Source organism: Varanus komodoensis, unplaced genomic scaffold (genome assembly GCF_004798865.1).
Source record: "Varanus komodoensis strain SLA01 unplaced genomic scaffold, ASM479886v1 scaffold9, whole genome shotgun sequence".
In the NCBI taxonomy this organism is placed as follows: Eukaryota; Metazoa; Chordata; class Lepidosauria; order Squamata; family Varanidae; genus Varanus; species Varanus komodoensis.
Window position 1 is genome coordinate 35,179,885 of NW_025336598.1, and position 25,736 is coordinate 35,205,620.

At 39.6% G+C, this 25,736-nt stretch overlaps 1 protein-coding gene across 10 annotated transcripts in view; it reads left to right on the forward strand.

Moving 5' to 3' along the window:
* The window catches only part of CCDC148 (coiled-coil domain containing 148), a 199,771-nt gene that overhangs the window by 60,364 nt on the left and 113,671 nt on the right, over positions 1 to 25,736 (forward strand). For all 10 annotated transcript variants that reach the window (XR_006413556.1, XR_006413557.1, XR_006413558.1 and 7 more), the window contains 2 exons: positions 8,400 to 8,538; positions 11,097 to 11,303. Coding sequence is in view for 6 of the 10 variants with exons in the window: in XM_044418431.1 (XP_044274366.1) it covers positions 8,400 to 8,538; positions 11,097 to 11,303 (346 nt within the window). In the remaining 4 variants the exon portion in view is untranslated. The remainder of the gene's footprint in view (positions 1 to 8,399; positions 8,539 to 11,096; positions 11,304 to 25,736) is intronic.

Below are 25,736 nucleotides of genomic sequence, written 5' to 3' on the forward strand. Positions count from 1 at the left end.
CCTGTGGCCACTGTTGAGTTTTCCAAATTTGCTGGCATATTGAGTGTAGCACTTTTACTGCATTGTCTTTTAAGATTTTGAATAGCTCAGCTGGAATACTGTTACCTCCACTAGCTTTGTTGTTGCTCAGACTTTCTAAGGCCCATTTGACTTCACATTCCAGGATGTCTGGCTCGAGGTCAGTGACCACCCCATCGTGGTTATCAGGGATGTTAAGCTCTTTCTTGTATAGTTCTTCTGTGTAATCTTGCCACCTCTTCTTAATCTCTTCTGCCTCTGTTATGGCCCTGCCATTTTGGTCCTTTATCATGCCCATCTTTGCATGAAACGTTCCCTTCATATCTCCAATTTTCTTGAAGAGATCTCTGGTCCTCCCTATTCTATTGCTTTCTTCTATTTATTTGCACTGTTCATTTAAAAAGGCATTCTTATCTCTTCTAGCTATCCTCTGGAATTCTGCATTCAATTGGGTGTATCTTTCCCTTTCTCCCTTGCCTTTCGCTTGCCTTTCGAAAACCCTGTGGACAGAAGCACAGTATTGTACTATCTGAACTAGAAAATGCAAATCAGCATGGTATCATGGAAGGGGACAGCCAACAATGCAAAGGGGTGTTGGTGGAAGGCATGACATGATGCAAAGGCATTGGTAACTAGACTTAAACATCAGGAGGAGGTAGAAAGAAGGAGAATGTGACACATGGCTGCTGTTTTAAGCACTAACCCACGTTGGCTGCGTTCGCCACAAGGAGCCCTACATGGTTTCTGTGGGCAGGAAGGGTTCGTGAAAGAACTATCTGGTCCAAGAAATAGTCCTCTTGGCAGTGAAAAGGGAGTAGTTCATGCACCAGAGCTTACTATAACAGTTTCTGCCAAGGACATCTGGCTAGTGCTGTTGCCCTGGTCTTTAAAAGTGCAAATGGCTATCAGCTGGAGAGAACAGGAGGAGTGATGCCTAGCAGCAGTCTTAGGAGGCCTTTCTCCCTCCTGCTGAAGGTGTTTGTCCCTGCCCATCTTCTGAGACTGCCACTTTAAGGAGACCCATGTTGGGTCATCAAAAATAGGGTTAGGACTTGATTGTTTATTTCATGTGGTATGCCAAGCAGTCTAGGTGACTTTCTCCTTTGTTTTATTAAACTTTACTTTTACTCTGATTTAGTGTTCAGATGTGTTGCAGTGCTAAATCTGGGGTTTAGACTGGAGGACTGGGTTCAGCCCAGTGGCAGAAAGTCAAAGAGAGTCCTCTCTGGGCTTTTTATAACACCAAGCTTCACAGTTTTTTGTATGAATGTGCAGGACAGATTATCGGACTCATCATGGTAGCTCTCCTTCCTCCTGCCTTTTCCTTCCCTCACAGTCCTCTGTGTGGTATTCTCATCCATATGGCCTTGAAGGTGTGATCATAAGGACCCAGATTATTTTATTGGTGATATCCTCCAACTTCTCCTTGGAGAAATTCTAGGTTTGGACTATTTTACACTGATGGCCATCCAAAACTACTCTCCTTAGTTTTTCTTTCTCTGTCCAGTAACATCACTCTATCACCAGGGCAAGGGGAATAAGTAACACCGAACACAGGAGAACTCTTTGACCAGACTCCGACTCCTTGCAGTAACTATAATTCTTCAGTTCTTACTTAAGCATATTGAAATCAGTAATCCATGGAATAGTAGAACCCATTGCATACAGAAAGAGTAGGCAGCAAGTGAGCATTTTGAATCTCCCCATTTCTTGCAGTAGCAGTTGCAAAAAGCAGTAATCTTTATAACAATGCTCTCAGGGAAGATCCCTCTTGCTTGGAAGCACAATTGTGCTCCAAGAATTGTCCAGAAGCACAATTTTACCACCAAAGAAGGCATATACTCCCTGCATGCCTTGCTTTAAAACAAAATTGCTGTTTTGCCCTGATTTGCTAAAAGTAAATTTGCCAGCAATGATGGCACCTGTGGGGATAGTCCTCAGAGGAATCAGAGAAAATTGCCCATCCCAACCTTAGAATCATAGAATAGAAGGGATGTATAAGGCCACTGAGTCCAACTCCCTGCTTAATGTAGGACCCCAAGTCAAAGCATCCCTGGCAGATGACTGTCCAACTTCCTCTTAGATGTCTGTTGTGTGGGACAGCCCACTAGGTAATTGGTCCTATTACCATGCCACTCAAACAGTCAGGGTGGTTTTTTCCCCTGATACCTTGCTGGAATTTGGCTTCCTGTAGCTTAAACACATTATTCAGTGCTCTGCAACCTGGGGTGATTGAAAAGAGATCCTGGCCCTCCTCTGTGTTGACAACCTTTCAAGTGTTTGAAAATTGCTATCATATCACCCCATAGTCTTCTCTTCTCGAGGCTAAACATGTCTAGCTCTTCCAATCTCTCCTCATGGGACTTTCTTCCAGTCCCCGGTAATCTTCTTTGACCTCTCTGAACTTTTTCCAATTTGTCTGCATCTTTCTTTAAGGGTGATGCCCATAACTGAACACAGTATTCAAGATGGGGCCTCACTAGTGATGAATAGAGGAGATCCGGTACCTCATGTGATTTGGAAATTATACTTCCATTAATGCAGCCGAATACAGCATTAGCTTTTGCTGCAGCCACATCACATTGTGGATTCATATTCATCCTGTGATCTATGGCAATTCCAAGATCCTTTTCACTTGTAGTACCGTTGAACCAAGTATCTCTTGTCACTGTGCATTTGGTTCCCTTTTTCTAGGTGTAGAACTTGGCATTTGTCCCTAATGAATTTGATTCTGTTGCTTTCTGCAGCCTATCAAGATCAGCATTCCCTGCACCTCTTCATCCTAGTGATAAATAAAAATGTTGAAGAGTATTTGGCCCAGGACTGAGCCCTGTGGTACCCCACTCATCTCTCCCCAGTCTGAGGAGGTGTCACTGAGAAGCACTCTGAGTCTGATTCTGTAGCCAGCTATAGATCCACTTGACAGTTGTTTCATCCACTTTTAACTTGATCTGAATATGATGGGGCACTTTGTCAAGTTATATTGTGTCCACAGCATTCCCACAGTCCATCAGGAAGGTTCCCTGATCAAAAAAATGGGATCAGATTAGTCTGGCAAGTTCCTGACAAATCTGTGCTGGCTTCTAGTAATTACTCCATTGAGTTCAAGGTGCTTACAGATTGACTTCTTTATAATCAGCTCCTGAATTTTCCCTGGGATTGATGACAGAGTGACTTGGTCTATAGTTCTCAGGATCCCCCTTCTTGCCTTTTTTGAAGATAGGAACATTAGCTCTTCTCCAGTCATCTGGCACTTCCCCTGTCCTCCATGATTTCTCAAAGGTAATATGCAGTAGTTCTGAGAGTTCTTCTGCCAGTTGCTTTATGACTCAAGGATGTAGTTCATCAGGCGCTGAAGACTGAACTTATTTAATAAAGAAATTAGGTTTGTTTGAGCATTTGTTTAGTCATTTTCAGCTTCAGTCCTGACTCTTTGGATTGTATTTCATTTCTGCTGGGTGGTGGTGGTCCATAGACCTGCTTTGCTTTATTGTCTGTTACCAATATGTGCTCCTCATTGAGGAGTCGAGCCACTATTTTTTCATTTACTGTGCATGTACCTAAAAAAAGCTTGTTGCTGTTGTTTTTAGCCTCCCTTGGTAGCCTTATCTCATTCTCAGTTTTAGCCTTCCTGATGTCATTCCTGCACTTCTGTACCACCTGCCTGCACTCTTCTTTTGCAACTAGGCCTTCCTTCTACCTCCTTTACATGTCCTTTTTGTTTTTAGCTTAACTCAAAGCTTTTTGTGGAGCCACATTGTTTTTTTCTGTTGTTTACTATCTTTTTTAATGGGTTTGTTTGTAATTGTACCTTTAAAATCCCTTTTTAAAAAACTCCCATCTTGGACTGCTTTTTTCCTTAAGGTCACTTGCCACACTCATCCTCCAGTGCCTGAAAGCAGTTATTTAGCATTAATCCACTAGCTTTAATTTAGTTACGTGCACCTTTTTCATGCTTCCATGTATTTATTCCCCTGAAACCATATTGGCCAGCCTAACTGGCTATTCCATTTATTTAAATGCCTTTAGAGAAACACAGGCTTAGACAGTTAAACAACTATGTTGCTGTCCTGATTAACTCACTTGTGTTTCTTATGAGGGAGCTGTCCCTTCTATTTCACATTTGGTATGCTCTGAGTTCCTAAAGTGCTTTTTTTGTTTAGATGCTTTTGAGCCAGCCCATTTAAGAAGCTGTCTCATACCAATTCATACCGTTGATCCAAATAACTCGTTATTGTCTATTCCAGAGGTAGCAATTTGATGCTTTCTAGATGTTTTGGAGTACAACCCCCATCAACCCTTGGCAGAATGATCAATGTGCTGGGATTACAGGAGTTAAAGTCCCAAATATCCAGAGGGTCCAGAATGTCTTCTCCTGGTCTGAATGGACCAGCAGCAGCTCTCCTGGGTTCTATGGAGAACTTTCCCAGGCCTCCCTGGGGACCGAATGTGGGATTGTCTTCATGAAAGTGCTTGCTCTACTGCTTCACTACAGCTCTTGCCCAGTCATCTGTATCTTTTGTGCCTCTCTAGCCTACTGTTGAAGTGCTGGCTGAAGTCCTGAAAAGACTCCTGCAGGGACTTTAGTTTTAGTCTGTCTCTGGATGGATTGAATTTTGTTGTCTTGAGGTTTTCCTTGGCCCATGGCAACTTTCACTTGTCTCTGTTCTCTTTGTAAGTTTAATACTTTGCGAAACAAATGCACTTGGGGCAAAGGGGGCTGGGCTGTGTCTTAGCTGGCTGTGTGAACAAAACATAAACTTTCTATTATTAAGAAGCTGCTCTGCTCTAATGGTTTCAACTTTGTGTTCTAATTGACTAACCCCTTTAGTCACCTCTCAGTTTCCCATTCTCCAGGATTTCATTTGTTAGCTCTCAAAAATTAAGACAGTATCACTGTTGTAACAAGTTTCTTTGCAAGAAGACCAATAAGCCACAAATGCATTCTTAAATTGCCCATCAGTAGCAAAACACCAGACAGCTGTGCACAGTATCAAGCTCTACAGGGTGACAGCAGCAATGAATTGCCAAACCTTTGCAGAGGGAAAGCGTCTCAGCGATGATACACTCATAAGGTCATAGGCAGAGAAGAGCTATGAATGCTGGAAAGGGAGTGAGGGCTACACGTTCCCTTCTTAATGGAATCTGCTGGTGAAGAATTGGTCCTAATCTTAGTAGGCATTCTGTTCATCAAGCTAACACCAAGACCATAGGCTATGAGGATATATTTCTCAATATAAAGTTATAGTAAATGTTCTTGTTTTCTGTCTGAGTGCCATCTCATGCTTAAAATAGGGAAGATGGTTTGTTTCTTAATCCCTTTTGTTGGACCTGTAATGAAGAATAGTCACCCCCTTACCATATTTATCTTTTTGTTCTTAGATGAAGATCTGGCTTCAAAATCTTGGCTTGAAATAAAAGCATTATAGAAAGTATCCTGAATTAGGGATAATTGTTTTTTATGTATATCACTGTATCCTCCTTTGATGTACTACACTACAGAGAAAGTTAGGAGCACTAGTACATATACTATACAAATTTAAAGCTGTTGCAACAATTTCATTTTTCCAGATTTAATATCTGACAAATTACAAATGCTTATGGGATATTGAATAATGACAATTGCACATTGCAGAACTTAGTTTATGGTAACCTAATTGCCAGAAAACTGACAGCATTGTGTTTATTTTTGTTGTCAACTCTCTGATCCGAAGCCTCTTTGGATATCTGGTGTTCTGTTGTGCACGGCACAGAAAAATGTGTTAAATTTTTATCACAGAAGCACTTTAGCTTCCTGAAAAGCATTCAGTGAACTACATTATAAAGAGCCAATTCATACACAATACTAAGCTATGGTTTAGCTTTATATACACAAGTCTGTATGAGTATTAGGCTTCAGTATTCTCCTGCTCTGCCATAGTCACAATGAGAGTAGAAACTCTTGTTTTAACTTTGATATTAACTGAGGGTTCCCTGTTATGTTTGAATTTTGGAGGAACTAGTTAAGTTTAAACAAACCAGGATCAAAATACCTTTTATCATTTTGGTATGTTTACTAACCATAGTTTAAATTAAGCTGGAGTTTAACAGGGGAACCTGGTTAGTTGTAAGTGGAAGTAAAAACTTGCAGCCTTCTTGCAGAAGTGCGAGGAAGAGGGAGGAACACACAACCTTAGGGGTCATGCATGTAATGAAAAGGCCTACACAGAGAGAGAGAGAGAGAGAGCGCACGCGCGCGCGCGCGCCTTGTAGCTATTAGGGTGGGCTAAAAATGTAATAAATATATTTTAAAAACAGAGCTGCAAAGAGCAAATAGAGGAATGTTACCTGTAATAGTCACTGAATATTTGCCTCCCTTCAGGTGCACAGTATTAAATTAATTTTAATTGTTAATTTATTTGTATTGATAGGATTTTAAATCTTTTAAGCCAAGTTTTAATGCACCGGGTTTTAATATTTTTACTTGTATAATTGTTATATTTATGTATTTTGTTTTTGTTGTGAGCCGCCCCAAGGCTTTGTTGCAATGGGGGCAGCATAAAAATGTTTAAAATAAATAAATAAATAAATATTAACATAATTTGCTCAAATTGTGACTTGGGTATATTTATTTATTTATTTATTTATTTATTTAGAAAATGTCTATGCTGCCCCATTTGCCGAAGTCTCGGGGCGGCTCACAAAACATCAATTAAAATATAATACACTAAAAATATAAAACGAATTAACAATATAAAATAAGTCGCCCTGGCCAAAGAATAAAATAAGCAAATAATATTAGCAATTAAAATGACGTTTGAATAAAAAGGTCTTTGCCTGGCGCCGAAAAACAAATAAAAACAAAGCTGCTGAGAGGTCCAGAAGAACCAACAGGGACGCACTCCCCCTGTCCTTCTCCCTGCACAGGTCATCATACAGGGCAACCAAGGCAGATTCAGTACCGTACCCGGTACTGAAATGGGTCCAGATAATCAGTTTCATCCAAGAGAGCTTGGAGTTGTCCCTCCACCACCGGTACCCGGTACTGAAATGGGTCCAGATAATCAGGTTCATCCAAGAGAGCTTGGAGTTGTCCCTCCACCACCCGCTCCAACACCTTGCTATGTAAATGAAAAAAAAAGGTTATTTCTTGGTTTCTACTTACAGAAGTGTAGTAAAGTTCAACTATAGTATGATGAAACAAGTAGTTTAGCTGATTTATACAGACAGTTCCCTGTTTTGGCAACCCTCCTAAGTTCATAATTGCTTTCATATGATCATGTTTGTTCTTGTACTCTGTGTTAATCTCAATGCTGTCTCTATATCTTTCTGCTTCTGCTTCATGGCAACTCAAGCTGCAGTCCTGTGTAAACTTGCCTGAAAATAAGTTCTAATGAAAGCAGCAGGACTTCTGAGTAAATCTGCATAGGACTGGCTGAACATCTTGCATGTCGTGGCTGGATATGAAGTCGTCTATTTATGCATGCTTTAGCTTTCCAGGCAGTAACCATGTTTTGTCCCTTAAACATTTTTCAGTTTTTACAAATCTGGGATGGGCAAATTTCAGAGTTCAAGGAACACTCTGTTTCCACTGACTTCTCTGAGCGTTGTTCCCCACAGGTGTCATCATGTTTGAATAGGGCTCACATATCTAAATGTGATCATATTTAGTAAAAATAAAGTTAATGTTGCTTATGTTATGTTGGGTTATGCTTTTATTTTATTTTTTATGGAACAGCCTTGTTTCAAAAGGTCAGTCCTGGAAAGGGTGTAACACATAGCATATTCCTGGAATGACAAGGGAAAGCGGATGCTTTTTGTATCCAGAGTCCTTCATACGTACAACATTCTTTGTTTGGTTTGGCTGCAGGCTGTTTCCTTTGTCATGTTGATGTTTGTTCTCGGCTAGTATGTTTTAGTCCAGTTTGGCCATATGAGGTTTAGCTTCTCCCCCCCTCCCCCTGCAATTCGATTTTTACAGTGAAATAATGAGCAGTGTTGAGAGTTTATATTTCTATAACTCTTTTTAAAAGTGAAAAATGGAACCACAGATCACACTGTTTAAAGGAGCCCCTGCTTTTTGATACCATTCAAACAAATTGGATCTAACAAAGGGCAAAAGCAGAAATGATAATGTAAGAGAAAAGTTTGCAGTTAAAAAGGATGCTGTCAAATTGATCTCATTGCACTTAAAACATTGCATATATTTAACAGGCAGAGACCCATGTGCTAGTGCAACACCAATTTATACCGAAGAATCTCACATCAAAGTGTTCCAGCATTGCAACATTAGGGTTCATGAGGAATTAGGCTGTCTGTCAAGTCAGCATATTCTTTTCATCTGGACCTGTATTTTGTTCTAGGCTACAGTTGTCTTAAGATATCTCTCTTCATCTTTACAGTAATTTCCAATGGAGTAAAGAAGATCTTTGGGTTTATCAGGTTGTCGTTAGTCAGTACCCAAGTGACATGCAAGGGAGAAGAACTCTCTACCTGGATATGCTACAGAAACTTCTACCTTACAAATCTAGGCAAAATCTTGTAAGTGGCCAAACTAAATTACCTTTTTAGTTCAATATTGTAATGAGCAATGGATCTGAAACATTCTCAGTAGAGATCTATTTTGTAAGTTTAGGAATTTAGGGCTACATCAAGTGTTGCCTGAACAGAAATCCAATTGCAAAACAGAACTCTCCCTTCAACCCAGGCTTTCCTCCAACTCTTCAAAATAGACTTCAGGGCCTATAGAAGCTTCAGGGACAATTAAAACAAAGATTTAATTAAAGCGTAACATAAAAAGAAATCAGTTAAAGCACAATGAAAGAAATAAAGAGCACCCATTAGAAAAGTCTGTTAGTGAATGATTATGAACATTTTGAATTCATAAAGCAAAAATAGATGGGTGCTGTTCTTACAACCAAGAAACTTTATCCTGAACGCTGCCTTTGATTCTGCCCCACGTAGTGGGAACTGATATTGCTATGTTCTGGAGATCTGCTAGAAGCTGAAATGCACTAGGAAATGTTGTAAATATCACATGTCAGCACAGAAGGACTTGTATAACAAATTTTTAGCTGAGAACTGTTAGGTAAAAATCACATAATGGCAATTTGAAATGAAAGCAAGAGTGCAGGTTAGAGCTTAGATTTCCTGCTGTAAATATTTTGCTCACTGCAGAGACAATGGCTTAATTGTAAACGGTCAGAATAGTGATTGTGTACATGAACAATATATGAATTGCCGAGGCTGCAGTAATCAGACATTTCAGTGTTCTTAAAAAAATTCAGGAGCAGAAAAGTCCTGTACATTTAAGGGTTGGAGTCCAGTGAAACATCTGCAGACCAGTATATATAGTATGTGCTCAGGCCATTTCTCAAGGCCCCAGACTGAACAGTGCCCCAGGCTAGAAACATTGTGCCTTCCATATTTTAGTGCCTCCAAATGCATCTTTATTAATGACATTCACTTGATTCACCTGCAAAGCTGCTTCGGCTGCCAGGCCACTCTAGAGCACAACTTGAAGGAATGTAATCAGAGCTGAACGTCACCACATACACCTGTGTTTTGTATGCTAAAGCACTTTCTGCTTGTACATAGGATGGGATGAGGCCTGATCCTGACCTGCACTTCTTTACTTAGCTTATGACTTCCCCAGTGTCCTTGCGCTGCTGCAGAGCCTTGCATTGCATTCTGTTGCAGCTCCAGTAAAAGATTATCCACCTTCTAGGCAGCACTGTGGCTTGCATAGGAAAAGTGAGTTTCTGAAGCTCTGTGCTCTCTTTGGATCCCAACCATCATCTCTTGAATTCTTTGCAAATTCAGAAATATCAGATGTTAAGTATAGTGTTCATTCAGTATTTCACATGGATACTTTATACCTATAGGTCTGAGAATATTTCTAATTGTGGAATAACAAAAAATCCACCACTACCAACAGGGCCATGTTCCTATGATTGTAATTATAGGTGGCATTAAACAGTGCATATGGATTTGGATCTGTAGCCTAACTCCTCCTCATGGTCCCAAGTCAGGATAGCATCATACCACTTTTAAATCATGAACATGAATGTAACCCCCACACCACGACTACTTCCAACACCAGCTGGCTGTTCATTAAGTTACTGCTGAAACATGCCTGTGTGTTGTTGTTTTTTTCCTATGAAATGACACTGTTGTGTATAATTTTGGGGGACTAATTGGACTTGTCCATGATAACCTATTGCTGTGTCTTTCCTCTTTGCTTTTTCAATGGATAATGCCTTTTCTCATTCCGTTGGCACCCTGTGGATGTGACGTTTTTATTAAGAGAATCTTTGTTGTTCACTGCAGTGCTGGATGGCGGATGGTTTCATCCATTCAATGATCTTTTAGATCAGGCATAAGCAGTACTGAATCCATGAGCCATGTGTGTTCCCCTTGGCTGTTTTTACAAAAGCTATCTCTTTGCTGAAATATTTAAAGGGAATATCAGTAGGTTGCTACGGAAATTTTTGGTGTGGCATTGGTAAAAGAGGCTTATGGCTAAAAAATAAAATGCTAGTTCCTGCTGTTTCACTACCAAATCTGAATTTTCCTTTTAAAATGGGACTTTTTTTCTCCCTGACACTGCTATGATGCTGAGTTTCTGGAGCAGAGAGAGATGAAGGGGGAGCAATACAGCCTCCCAACCCCTGGAAGTTGTCCACCCCTATGGATATTTCTGTAAATGTGTGTGGTTTTTATGTTGTATCTTTTGCATTTTTTGTTTTTATTATCTCTTTGTAACTTATTTTGGGACTATTCCTGTTATGCAAAATGATACATAAATTTGATTTGTGTAAGCCGTCCTGAGGCTCTTGCAAAGGATGGCATAAATAAATAAATTGTAATAAGTGAAGCAAACTGCTGGCCCAGCCAGTTCTACATGAATCTGAGACTCCTAATAGGGGCAGGCTGTCTCCTATATTCACTTGCAGGCACACTATTATCAGGGAGATAATTTCCATTTTAGCTAATTGCTTCATTCTTAATGGTTGTTTAAAGTAACCTTGAACAAGATTTACTTGGTACATTGTATGGGTTTAAATAACCACAATTTCTTTTAATTTTGATTTTATTAGGTTGCTCATGAAAGGGCTTGGGACCACTACCATTTTACTAGAAATCATTGGAGAGCTTTGTTATTCAACTGGGCCCAGGCTAGAAAAGCTTTTTTACTGAAGGCAGTAATGACTCTGACAGAAGCTTCTGCTGCTTATGAGACAGAAATGATGTTGGCTAATAATAGAAGAAAACAACAGGAAATATGTGCGGATCTCAAAGAAAAGGTAGGGTCAATTATGCAACCACAGATTTAAAGTTATGTCATCTTGTATCCTGACTTGTTCAATATTTGCTTGAGGAAGCAAATGTTGCTTAGAGATGTGTGAAGAATCTGATGGGGAAAGGGGGGTGAAAATCCAACAGATTTTCTATAATTTGTCCCTCCAGATTCTAGTTTGTCAGCTCTGTGCTGGTGCTGACTTGCTGTGGTACAAATTAAGTTAGTGTTTTGATTTTTATCCCTAGGACAGAACACAATTTGCATATTTTCAAACTGTAATGCGGTTAGCACAAATATATATACCAGAAAGCCATGTGGCTCTGGTGTGAATTGTACAGAATCAACCAATTTAAATAAATTGTAATTTGCTGAGATTGTAAGGTACGCAAATTAGAATCTTACACAAATTGTCTGATTTTGCACATGTTTTTCAGGTCCTATTTGTGCAAATATCATTAGAAGTTTATAATGCGTGTAATTTGTGGTCTGTCTTAGAAAAGGAAGACTGAATTTGTAAAAGCACTACAAACTTGGCCCGCAGCACTTGAGGTATACTTCGACTGCTCACTTTGTTTTTCCCATCTAGGCTATTTCTCAGCCCCAGTACAAGCAAAGGGACTCAGGATGTCCCACTCTAATGCTAACCTGAAGCTTGTCCTCAAACCTAACAACCAGATATAATCCGTGTAAATGTGTGCATTGGAGGTGGGGGGAGGCTTGTTGACCAGGCTCTGTTTGTTCAGTATTGGCTGTTCCCATGCCCCTGGTCATGCACAGAGACCCATATTTTCCTAACTCAAACCAAAAGCTTTACCCCAACAGAAATCCTCAGGGATAATACATATAGATCAGACAACATGCAGGAATGCAAAACTCAGGGGAATCTTTTCGACACGTCCTTTGTTTGCTCAGTCTAGAATACTTGCAGGTTACTGCCATGCACATGAACCAAGATTCTCCTGAGCCTTACATGAAGTTTACCCAAATACTAACAAACAGATATAATCTATATACATTCAGACAACACGGACAAAGTCAGCAGTGAGGGCATTCTTGTTGATGGCTCAACTTTGCTTGCCTAGTCCATTTCCAGGTCCTTGGACATGTACCATGACTCAGGTTTCCTTACCCTAACATTAAGCTTAACCCCAACCCTAGCATTATCATCTCTATGTAGAATCAATGTACTGTACATTCAGATAACATGTGCAGAGGCATCACTCAGGGTATTCTTGTTGATTCCTCACTCTTTCTGCCTAATCAAGGGTATTTCCAGGTCCATACACATGAGAAGAAGTCTTCCGTAACCAGAAGCTTAACTCCAGTGCTACAATGTGGGTACAATGCCTATCCAACGTGCAAAAAGGCAGCAGTCAGAACATTTCTCTTGGCTGCTCATGCTTTCTGTCCAATCTACACAAGTTCCAGGTCCTTGGACAGGCTGAGGAACTCAGGTTTTCCTGATGTTTACTCTAATTTGAAGTTTAATGTGAATCCCCATACTTGCACTTGCTGTTTACTCTCTGTGGTGCAAGCTCAGCTTGCTCATAGATTTCTGTTTGTAGGACAGACTGCAATTTGTACGTTTTGCTGTAATTAGCACCTGAAAGCTAAGTGGCACTAGTGTGATTTATTTAAAAAGAATTATTTAAAGCTTTTATATCCCGCCTTTCACAATGTCTCATGGTGGTAGTTTGTGCAAGTTTGTACAAGTTGTGATTGTAGGCAAATGGTTGATTCTACATGAATTTCAGTAGAACAGTAGAACATGTGATTCTGGGACATGTATTTGCATGACTTCTGTTAGCAGTTGAAAAAAATATAAACCTATCACAGTCTGTCTTAGAGACAAATGTCTGTAAAATAGACCCTTGACTTGGCCTGCCTCTGATCATTGAACTGGTGGATGATATGATAGGAAATTCACCAAGCTCAAAGAAGCTGGAGTTCTCTGGAGTTTTCTCTCTAAAAGTGGAGGCAGATTGGCACATGTTTAGAGTTACTTGTCTAGCCAGTCTTCAAGAGGTGTTTTGATTGCAAGCTTCTGAGTGGGGTTGGGGTTGGGGTGTGGGTGGGAGAAAAAGTTTTGATTTGTTTGGCCAGAAAATGTATACACAATTTGCTTTTAATTTCTTCTTTGCTCTTGAGGGCTTATGTTAATGGAACTGTTTTGCTTCAGTTGTATGTGCTATAAACATATTCCCTTTTGCTAATATATCTAGTTTTCATTAATCTGTCCTGTGCTGATATATATTGGTATAGCTTGTTGACCATTTCTTCCAAGTATGAGGCATGTCTGAGTAATAAAGTTGCAATGACAGTGTACAATTATTCTACCTCATGTGTCTGTACTAAAAAGTGCTTAATTCGGGTGAGTAGAAGTCCCTGGTGCTCAAATTATTGGCAGGGAGGATGGAAAGAGGCCCTTTAATTAATCACCCAGTTTTAGCCAGATCACCGTTCCCTGAAGCCTTCTAAAATGGTAGTTAAAGGAGCCTCCATAAAAGATAGGGCAGACACTCTGGGCCCACTGTTATTCAAGTGCTGAAATGGCCATAAAGATAGAATAGAACAAAACAGTAAATTTGATGATAAATAAGGAGACTAGGAGTGTGAAGAAACTGGCTTTTTATGCAGTAAATTTTTATCTGTTCAATAGTTATATTTTGTTTCAGTGACAGAAAGTTAAAGGGGTTAACAATAGATGGGGTAATGTGTGCCTTTTACTATAAACTTGTGCACTGTAGATGCAGTGTGCTGGTGGAATGACAATAACTGATAGCACTGAGGGAGGAATATGAGGCCATGTTTCTGTTTAGCTATTCTCCAGTCAGATGGGACCAAATTGATCCAGCATGGTTGGATCAAAGATGCCTATTGTTTCTAAGTTTGAACAGAGAGGATGTGATGGATTGTTGGCTATCCCAAAGCAGATTATTTGGAAGTTCTGTCAGGAACAAATTGCAGGAGGTATTGAGAGGCATTTGTGAGGAATTTGGGAAGAGTTTTGTCTGGAGGAAGATTATCTGAGAAAGATTGTCCGAGTCATCAGGAAAGAGTAGCGATTGAAGAGTGTCTACAGGACTGGCTGAAGGCCTCAGGAAAGCATCTGCAGCTGGACTGGGAAGCCATTCTGAAAGTGAGCAAGGCAGATGAAGAGAAAGTCTTCAAAAGTGGCTTTCAGGATGAGCCAAGGCCAGAGCCAGTCATCTTCTTCTATTCTTTTTTATTAAAATATTTTTGATCTTGGTTTCTAATACTTGCACCTCTGATCTGTTTGCTAACTTAGGTAAAAGTGTTATATTAAGTAAGGTAATGTAGGTTTATGGAAACACTACAATGAACAGTATCAGAACCTTTGTGGGGTTCTCCACAATTATAGCCTATAGCACTAACATTGCCGTCAGGTAGAAGATGCCATCTAGGATGCTTCTCCATAAGAAGAAAGCTAGTGCAGGAGTGAAACATAAAGATGCTGCACAAAAATCTTAAATTTGGAAAATCCGATCTGAAGTGTAGAAGAGGAGCCTAGTGATTGCCAAGTGTACAATCAGCTTGAATCAATAGACAGCAATAAACATGTTGTCTTCTGCCAACATTCCTGGCTGCTTTGCGCTTCTTTTTGGACACTGTCCTTATATTCATCAAACTCTTTGTTTTCAATATGTCATCAGGATGCCAACTATATTGGATATGGGTATAATATAACTTGCATGATATAATGTGATTTATATATTATGAGAACCTCATCATTTTTCTTTATCTCTTATATACAGTAATGGTGGGCACCTGCTAGGATATTGAGAGTGAGGGTAGAAGGGTAGAAGTGTGCCCCTTCAATTGCCTTATGTTTTTAAAGATAACTGAGCTAGGACACAATCCTTTAGTGAAAAGGAAGGTTGTACAAACACTGAGCTTCTCTGCCAAAGCCTGGGGAAGCCCTTGACCTAAGCAAGGTAAAGCTTAAGCAGAGTCTCTTTATATATACTTTTAGAAGGTAGTCCTTCTTGTCCATATACTGTAGTTAGAGCTGGGGGTGGTCTTTTTATCAGTCATCTAGCAGACTGAAAACATGGGTAGATGGTTGGCGAAACTTCTTACCTCTTCGTGTTTGAACCATATATGCTCTGAGCAATGGAAAGCAGCTGCACCCTTACAGATGACTCCTGTCACAAAAGCTTCTGCGGACAGGGTGTTATCATCTGATCCTTTTCCATTCTGCACATACCAGCCTAGCTCTCCCACTGGGTGTAGTTGTACCTGGTAACTCCCTTGTCTTGGGGACAGAAACACTGAAGGATGAAACATAGCTTTTAGAACCATACTGACTTCTAAAGGGTGGAGCTAGCATGGGACTCTGTCTTCAGGTTCTCTCAATTCTGTCCCTGTTTTCTGATTCTGCAAGGGAATGATAAATTTGCAGCTGGTGGGAATAAGTGGGATTGGATGTATGGTATCTAGCACCGGAGACGGCGTCTTTCCCCATTTATCTAACCAGTGTCTAGTGGTAACTTTTCTGACTGTGGGAATTCATAGACTACAAGGCTCCCCTGATTGCACAACACATATTTACCCTTCATATATCAGACACTACTCATAATTGCATGGACAAACGCAGACACTCTAAAGCTGTGGGTCTAACAGTGCACTGCAAACTAATCTTTTCAGGAGGGTAAGCTTGGGGAGATGAGTGGTGAATGTTCAAGACTCCAGCTTTAAGGCATAATCATATCCCTGGTAACCACTTACATTGTTTTCTTATATAAGGTACTTTGTTTGAAGGACACTTGTGTGAGAACACAGACAAGAACTCAAAGAGTATTTATCAGTGACACCTCTCCAAACTGGGGAGAAGCAATAAGTGTGTACCACAGGGTTCATTTCTGAGCCTAGTGGTCTCCAGCATTTTCATCAATGTTTCAGATGAGGAGGAGCAGGGAATGCCTAACTTTTCAGATAACGCAAAATTAGGTGAGATAGCTAATGCCCTGGAAGATGGGCAAAATTCAAAGTGCTTTAGATGGGCTGGAACCCTGGGCTGAAAACAACGGAATGGAATTCAATACAGAAAAATGCCAAATTCTGTATCTAGGAAAAAATCAAATACATAGTTACAAGATAGGGTACTTAGTTCAGGTGATCATCATTTGATCATGTGAAGCTGCTATGTATATATTTGCTAAACTAGTATTTGTGTTCCTTCATTTTTTATTTGAGGATATTTCTCTGAACCTGAAATTTGCAGTTGCTGTATATTAGAAATAAGCAATGGCTTTATTAGTAATAACTGGCCAGTTAGTTTGGCTGCAATCTTAGATATACTTATCTGACAGTAAATTTCATTCAACAGAACAGAATAGAATAATTCTAAGTAGACAAGAGGCTCGCATTGTTTATGGAATTTCTGGTTAAGGTCCATCACTTGTGTGGATAGTTGGATGCTGTTTTCTTAGTTATCTTATTAGTGAGATCAGTCACGTAAAAAGAAAATTTGCACCCTTGACCCTAATGTCCATTTCTAGGATATGTATGGAGATTGAGCATGCAAGTTTCCTCTCCTGCATCCATACTATACTTTTAACTGGCAGTCTTAGCATTCCATGTCTTAAGGGCCTAAAAGGTCGTAAGTCCTTTTGGGGTCATGTTTATGCTTTTAAAGTTCTGTTATTGTTTTTAAAAATGGAAATATTACTATATATACTAGGGTTTAGACAATTTGCAGAGAAGTTAGAAACGGGTGTCTTGTTTTTGGGAAGCCTTGTTACACTTATAAATAGACAGGCACTCAACCACCCTATTTCAGTACTAGGAGAAATGGTGGTGATTTGTAAAGTGATGACAGGCAAAGCCCAAGATAGACTGATAGCTCATAGAGTGTTGTTTAATAAACAAAAACAATAAGATAGTTTGCAATGCTAAATACCTATGAATTGCCAAGGCAGTGCGAGTTATTAAAGGATGAGGGAAAAGAAAAGCAACATTTTAATTGCTTTTAATATAAAAGAATAATTGGATCATTTTTTAATTCAAGCAAACTATTCAGTAGAAATAGCAAGGGGCTTAATATGAAATGGAATTCCTCTAAGGACTAATCTTCAGAAATAAATCAACAAGAACCATATGGCATTTTGCTGGATTGTACCAACAAGAGTATGAAATATACCTCAACGTTATCTATTCCTTAAAATGTGGAACATAGTGATTTCTCCCACCCATCCCACAAAAATGCAAACCTTGATGAATAGGAAACAAACAAAAATAAAATTGTTGAAACTTCCAGAAACTGACCATCTCTGAGCTTTTGGATTTTGTGTCAATCTTGCTAGGACCCTAATATCTCCTGTTCCAGAATCTGGGAAAGATCCTCCTTGTGAAGTCACCTCCTGATGAGGCTTATATGATCTCCCTTTTACTTTTAAACTACTTGATCTCTCTAAATGGCAGTTTACCAATGATTGAGAGAGAGATCAAGTAGTTTAAAAGTAAAAGGGAGATCATGTTTGATCCCTGGAGTTGGAATTGCTTCAGGGATCCAATTCAGAGTAAGAAGCAGTTAACCCCTTCCTCCTCTAGCCTGGACATATATTTCAGAAATGGTACACACGTGCTGTTTTTCTTATTTCTTGGTACTAGATCTACTGTATGGTTCTTGCGAATGAGACAACTTTCTTCCCTCCCTGATCCTGACAAACACAAGGTTCATTCCTTGTTTCATCCACCTGCATATAGACTATCTATAGCACGAGTGGCACTCCTTACCTACACACTGCCAAATGCTTTGGTTTACAACTTCCAGCAGCCCTAGTTAGCATAGCAAAGGTGATGGATGAGAGAGTTATAGTCCAAAACATCTGGAGGACAAACTGTTTACCCCAATCTGCATACTGTCCTATAGTCTGGAAGCTTGCTGAGAGCTTAATTGGTACTAATTTCAGTAACCACACAAAGCCTTATGATACCATAATACCGTTATATATAAGTGTATAGTGCATTTCTAGCAAACTGACCACAGCCTTCCTTCACACATTTGACTGGGTTCTAACAACATGGCAAGTCATGGTGGGGTTTTTCCATTGTTGGTCTGTTGTGATGTCTGGCTCCAGTTAAGGTAATTCACCAGGGCAAGCTTGCTCTTTGGAAACCAGGGTAGGAAACGTCAGATTGTTCTATGGTTTCTGTACCACTGTGGCTTACTGTGTTGTCTGAACCTGGGTTCATAGTTTCTATGATCCTGTCATGCAACTACCGTAGTGTTTTCTGGAAGGAGTAGCAAATCCAGGAGGCATTCCAGCCATCTACCCTCTATGTGTGGATGAATTAGTACCTTTGAATTGATTTTGAGGCACGGCAGTTGTTTGGATCCACACCAACATTAGGAGGAATGAGTGGGCAGGATGGAAACCATGATAGCACAGAAACCACTTGATTATTTGGGAAATAACTGCAAACCATGGTAACCACACAGCATTACTTGTTGTGTTGTGTGAACATACCCATTGAGGTCTAGACATCTACTGGTTTTGCCCAAAACAACAACCCATTGTGGGTAACTAGTCATGGTGGGTTGTAGTGTTGTTGAAGCTCAAATCACTTCCAGCAGCTGGGTCATTTTCAGACAACAAGCCACCCCAACAATTCATGTTTTGTTCTAGGTGGTGTTTGAATCGCATTGGGGTTTGTGTCTTCCAAATGTGGATGACCAAATTTTATTAAGCAGAACAGCTAGTACACCACTCGGCAAGAGCCGCAATTTACCTTTTCTGTGCTGTGTGATCTTGCCTGATGATGCTCACGTGGCACTTTGGAGTGACCATCACTGGTTCACCACTTTAAAAAACAGCTCCAGAAATGGGTGCAAAATTCTTTGTATTTTTTATGTTTTGTTCTTTTGGAGGTGTGCATCTGATACATGTAGGTCGTGTGTGTGTGTGTCTGTCTGTATCTCCTTGCCTGTTGGATTTGCTTGTAAGATTCAACTGTCAAAGAGTGCAACACTCAGTCGGTAACCTAAATGAATATTGGCAAGACAAGACAGTACATAGGTTTATTTATTTACTTCATGTTTGTATGGCCCAAGAGCCAAGGTTCTTAGAAATTTGCAGACATTTGTCAACAGTCAATTGAAAATTGCTGGTGAAGGGGGACAAATGAAAGAAATAGGTGCATTGAAAAGGGGGTGGCAACAATATTTAAATAGTTTTTAAATTATTGATTGTATTTTATGTTTATTTTATGGATGTTGTGAGCCACCTCGAGGCTTTGTTGCAATGGGGGCGGCATAGAAATGTTTTAAATAAATTAAATAAATATCTTCCTCTTAGCAATACAATCCTCTTAATTCCAAGTACTGAGCTGACAGTTCTCAATACCCTCCACATTTTCAACACTTCCCTGGGCTCCTAGCTATTCCATAAAAGGGAGATATTGAATAAAATTATATAGAGCAATTTCCAACAATGTCAGTCTGCTAATGCAAAGGACTTTGTGCTAGCACAAGGGACTTCTAGTTCAATGCCAATAGCATTAGCTGTTGTAATGAGTTTTCAGAAAATCCCTTTGCACTAGAGATCCCATTGGCATTGTACTAGAAGTCCCCTATTCCACTAGAAATGTGTTAGTGTAATGAAGTCACTGGATGCTGTCCATGATTTGTAGGTTTAAAAATGTAGGGATTTTTAAAAAAAATTTAAGCAGTTCCATTGTTCAGAGATAGTCTGATCTGGATGAACTTGAGTTATTTTTCTGATATTAACTTGTTGACTATATTGTCACCAAAGTAGCACTTGATCAGCTCCTTTGCCAAATATTATTATTGTTGTGATTATTAATAAACGTGCCTCAAAGACTACCAGGTAAAGTCTCTGCCCGAAAGGGCGTGCACTCTCCAGAACCAATATAAAGGAATTAGCAGAGGAAGGGAGGGAAGTGCAGGTAGGAATATAAAAGGAAGATATTTATTCTAACTATGGTTTTCTAAGACTTACAGTAGCATGTGAAGGGATGATTGATAAACAGTGATTGAAATATGGCCAAGTATGTGGGTGAAGAATGAAAAAAAATTCTTCCTAAGTAAATTGTGTATCAGTAAATCTACTTTTGCATATTTCTCTATCAAATAATTCTTCTAGTTGAATATATTTTTGACTGTCTGTACATATGCATGCCTAGGAGAGCCGTGGCTAACAAAAAACTTTTGCTGCTTGCAAGTTTGAAGGCTGGCTTTCTGTAGCAAGTCTCCAGTTGTTCGCCTTTTTACTGTTTCTTTTTATATTTTATAATTTGTAAGCCTAAGATAAAATAAACCAAGCTTCATTGTAATAACAGCCATTTCTCATGACCAGTTTCACTTTTCCTGTCTCCTGTTTATTCTCTTCCTTTGCTCCTGATTTTCATTTGCTCTTTCTTGTTCTCCCAATTATGTTGAAAGCCAGCAAGAAATATACAGAAGTCTTCTGTCTGTCCTGTAATGTACTATACACCTATATATTGCCTTCAGAACAGATATTTCCCTTTCATTGCTCTGGCAAACAGAATTTTGTCATTAATACTAAACAAAGGGAGTCGTTTACACAAAACAACAATCCAGGTTAAGTTGTATGAAGATGGTTTTGCAAATAAACCATGGTCTGTAAACCACAAATGCACAAATAAAACTCACAGTTTGTTGTTGTCTACTCTAGGTTGCTTGTGGTCAACAATCCATAATTTGTTAGCATGGCTGGGTTTGCACAGTACAGCAAGCTATGATTCAACAATAACCCATATTCTTTTGTTCTGTGAATCAGGTCAAGAAATTAAGTATTATAGGCACTTTGAGAAATAGCAAAATGCATATTAACTAAATGTTCCTTTCCTTTCCTTTCCTTTCCTTTCCTTTCCTTTCCTTTCCTTTCCTTTCCTTCTTAAAGAACTTCAGATTAGTTCCTGAGCTCTTTATAAGCAGATTGATGAAGTGCCTAGCTGTTAAATAATAGAGACATTTGCCTATTATGTACTGATTGCAGGATATCAACATACAGCATACCTGGCCTACAAATGGACAACATATTTTTTACCTGTAATTGGTTGTTATCCAGTGGGTGATTTTTAAAACGCAATTAATTATATGTGGACATTTCAGAGCTCAATTAAAAGAAAATTATCATCTTGAAAGTAGAACAAACAAGCCCCTTAATTTTTTGTTATTTATGTATATATTTCTATCCTGTTCTTGAACCTCTAGAACTCCCATAGCATTTAACAATCCTAAAGTGTAAATCAGCTAAATAAAACTCAATATTAATTTGAGAGTGAATATTGTTTTGGAAGGCCTTGTTCAATACATTAAACAATTGAAGCATGCTCTCTTTCTTACTTGTGCTCTCTGTGAGAGGAAGTGCTACCCCTTTCCTTTCCTTTCCTTTCCTTTCCTTTCCTTTCCTTTCCTTTCCCGAGAATATAAAAAAAGCACATTACTCACCTTCTGGTAAATTTTGGTGGATGACAGGACTCAAGAGAGGAGTGTGAGAGAGAAAGCGAGTGAGTACACAGTTTGATTTTTTTGTTTTCATAGCTACCTGGCCTCCAAGTTATTTGAAGATTACCCTGCACTTCTGCCAGACTGGTCAAAATTATTCTCTTCATTTTATCACCCCCAAATATGGTTGCATAATGAAGAGGGCCAAATAAAAATCTAGACAGGTTCATGTGGGAGCAAGTGCTACTTCAGAAACAGCAGTCCAGGCAATATGGTAAATGATAGAGCCTGTACTTTAATTGTTCCTGGAAACAGACTGAAAAGCACTGGTTGGATATGATCCGAATGTTCCATCCTTCCCAGGAATAAGTCTAGCTGCATTGTTTATCACTTACAGAAGTTTCCATAGATTTTTCAAAGTCCTGCTCATCACTTACAACACATTACTTTAACGTAAATGAGATAATACTAGAGATGGCTAACTGTGGCAAAGCTATCTGTTGAAGAGGACCCATGCAGCTGACATACCATCCTTAACTGCTGAAAGGTGCCCTGTGCCACAGAAGCCACTTGGTCCTCCAAAGGCATGGGCAGCTCTAATAGCACTCCCAGTCGGTGGGCCTGATCCTTAGGAGTGAAATCTATTTAGCATACAGTCAATCCCATCTCCCTGATGAGATGGACTACCAACCAGCAGTGCCCCTGATTGGATGGAGCGCTTTGTAAATTCATTCCCCAGGATCCTGAGGGCTACATGACTAGTTCCACACAGGCAGGGGAGTTTCAAGACATCCGCCCTGCCACACATTGATCCACTTTTTGAAGTCTTGTGAAGGTTTCCAAAAGCAGCAGATTGTCAGGGGGGATAATGAATGGGGATGGTGATGTGTGTGTCTGCTCTTTAAAGAACAAAATCTACTAGGCCTGCTTTAAATGGATGTCATTAAAGTACCTCTTTGATCCCAGACATAGTATAGCAGCTTGTATTTTGCAGTAGGAAGGTAAGCCAGCCATTTTGTGTTAGGTTTCTAAGAGTTGGAGAAGCACCATTAATTGTTTTGCTTTTAAAGAATAACATCAAGTCCTTGCTTGTAGTATTAAAATATAGTTGCTTTCATAAAGTTATTGGAAAGAAAAATTGTACGATAGTAATAGGTTGATTTGTGTTCCTTTTCATTTTAAGAAATTCTAAACAATAAGAAGGATTTAAATCCCATTTGTCCTTGGATTAGAAGGTCTTAAAACAAAGCCTAAATGCAACTCGTTATACCCCAGTTACAGACTATAAATTATTGGCTGAATGGTGAAACATATTGACAAAAGTCGCTGCAGCATATTTGCTAGAGGCAAATGAAATCTCATTTGGCTGTTTGAAAAATATTAAATGGATGATGATTGATTTGTGACCCAATTCTTCCTGGACATTTTGAAGCACAGAGTGAACCAAGGCTTATGGATGAGAGAAAATGGTGTGATAAGGATGCCCGCTTTCCAAGTGAGGGCGGGGGGGGGGGGGCGTACATTTGGCTTTGCCTTTATCATTGTAAGACAAAGAATCAATGATAGAACTAGTGCAATAAAAAGATTATTGCAGTGTGTGTGTATGAGTTTTGTTTATAGATGTACAGATGTCAAAGACATATCTGAAACAGATGTTTATATGTTCTTTAGTAAGAAAGTTGATGTAATGGCTCAGACACTGGGCAATGAGAGAGAATAAATGTATCAACCTCTTCTCAAAACATGTCCTTTGCTTGTTTCTTGTAGTAAGTGTCTTTAAAGCAAGTCTGAGGACCCTGTGGCCCTTCTTCAGATGCCAGTTCCCATCAGTCCCTGCCAGCATGGCCAATGACAGGAGATACAGTAAACAACATCTTGAGGGTCACTGGCTCTCCACTGCTGTTTTAACGACTATGAAGGAAAATAAGCCCATTTTAGAATGATAATACTTTACATGTGGGTCACCCACATCAAAATGTTGGGGTGTATCCTTGGCTCCTTACAAGAGTTTTCCAGACAATCCGGGAAAAAAAACTTGTTTTAGTGCTGTCTGAGACTTGCAGAAGACCCATTTTCCTTTCTCAGTTTCCTCTCTCACTGGTGTGTGTAATGCCAACTTTCATGGGCTTCTTTTTCCCTCACTGGACCACTGCAGCCAGCTGCCTTGTGAGAAGCAAGGGAAGAAAAGCCTGCCTGGGGAACTGCCATCCTTGTCTTCTTCACCCGCTGCCTCCTTACTGGTTCGAGTTGCCCCCCTCCTCTCCTCACAGAGCCCCTTAGAGCCAACTGCTCTGAGGGCGGAGAAAGAAAAAGAAACAAAGTGTGTTCATCGACACATTTATAAATAGCCTTTGGGGTGAATTGAGGGAGATACACAGGTTTTGTTTTTGTTTTGTTTTTTTTCTTTTTCTTTTCATTTTCCCTGTGTAGCACAAGCAGAAATTCATCTGCTGCCTAGTCCTGCTTTTCCTTCCCTCTGGGTTTCCTCATTCCCACTTTATACAGTCCTGTATTTAAAGGTATTCCTGTCTATATGTGAAACCATTCAATAAAATTGGGTAATTTAATAGTTGTACAAAAATAGGCTAAATAACAAACATAAATAAAACAAAATGGTTGTGTCAAGCATGACTCTGCTGTCTTGCAATGGTTTTGCAGTGGACCATATTTTTAAAAATATGATCCACTGTTTTTGCTTTTTGTTTTTGATTCTGTATTTGAGTTCTTATTGAACTTCTGTATGTTACTCTATCCAGCTCAAAAGCTGAGCAAGCATGCTTCAAATAAATAAATGAATGAATCAGACTTGGGATTGGCTGGCTGTCAGCCCTGAACCTTGAGTACTTTATTGCTTTATAGCTGGAGAATATGCACAAGGGAGTACAGAGAGCTTTCATTATTGGGCATCATAGAAATAAAATTAATAAGAAAGCTTGGGGCAGCATACTTCATGATGCAGTCAAGGATACCATAAACTGGTATCAAGCAGGCACTCCTTCCCTTCATTTTTCTTTCTCTCTCTACAGACATAGACATGCCACCCTCATTAGACCTGGCCCCATTTTTATCACTGCAGTGTGTGTTTGTGGGGGGCACAATTGGTTTGTGGTAAGGGGTAAGGGCACAATTGGAAGGATGGGGGTGCCCCTTATCAGTAATAGAACAGGGCCTGAAATTTAAAACAGACTTAGAAAAAAATTATTTTCTGTGGAAGTTTGGGGTTGAGGGGAATAGGTTCTAACTAAAGAGATTCCACACTGAGAAGGGCTTGGGAATGCTTAATCGTTACGACAAGAGATCAGTTACTTTATTCTCCCCGCCCCAGCTTGTAGTGAATGGGTTGTCTGAGTAATTGAGCCAGAGTGCAAGCCACCCTTTTGTTTGTGTGCTACTGGAAGCCTGCCAAACATGGGCGAAGTGACAGCAAGAAAAAAAAAAAATGTTGACTGGTGCTTGGAACACATAATTCAGATCACTTGTTTACAATGTGTGGGAGAGAATGCCAGATTACTGCCCAAGCAGGAACATGCTTTGGCTCATAGATCATAGCTGTGGCCCATGATTCAACATAGATGTTCACCTTGCCTGTTGTAACAAGCACAGGATGGCAGGATCATGGAGGCCTTTTTTGATCAAAATCTGAAAATTAGAAAAGCCCTCTTGTGCGTGTGGCTCTGATCTGCTGGACCATGTTGCTGACAAGCACATTGGGCAGTGTAGATGGGTGAGTCCATCATTTTGTTGTAGGATTTGTGAGAACAATGCTCATTAGAGTTACAGTTTAAAAGAGATAATAGTATTCTTTATAATTTAATTTTTCTCATTGGAGTAGCAACATTTTTATTTCACTGCACATATGGACGATAGAGTGAGTTTTGGTTCACAACTGGAATGGAATGAAAAAGCTTGTGCCACAACATATAATTTGTTGCCTTAATTAGTCATGGGTAATGCCCATTACATCCGTATAGTGTACACTAG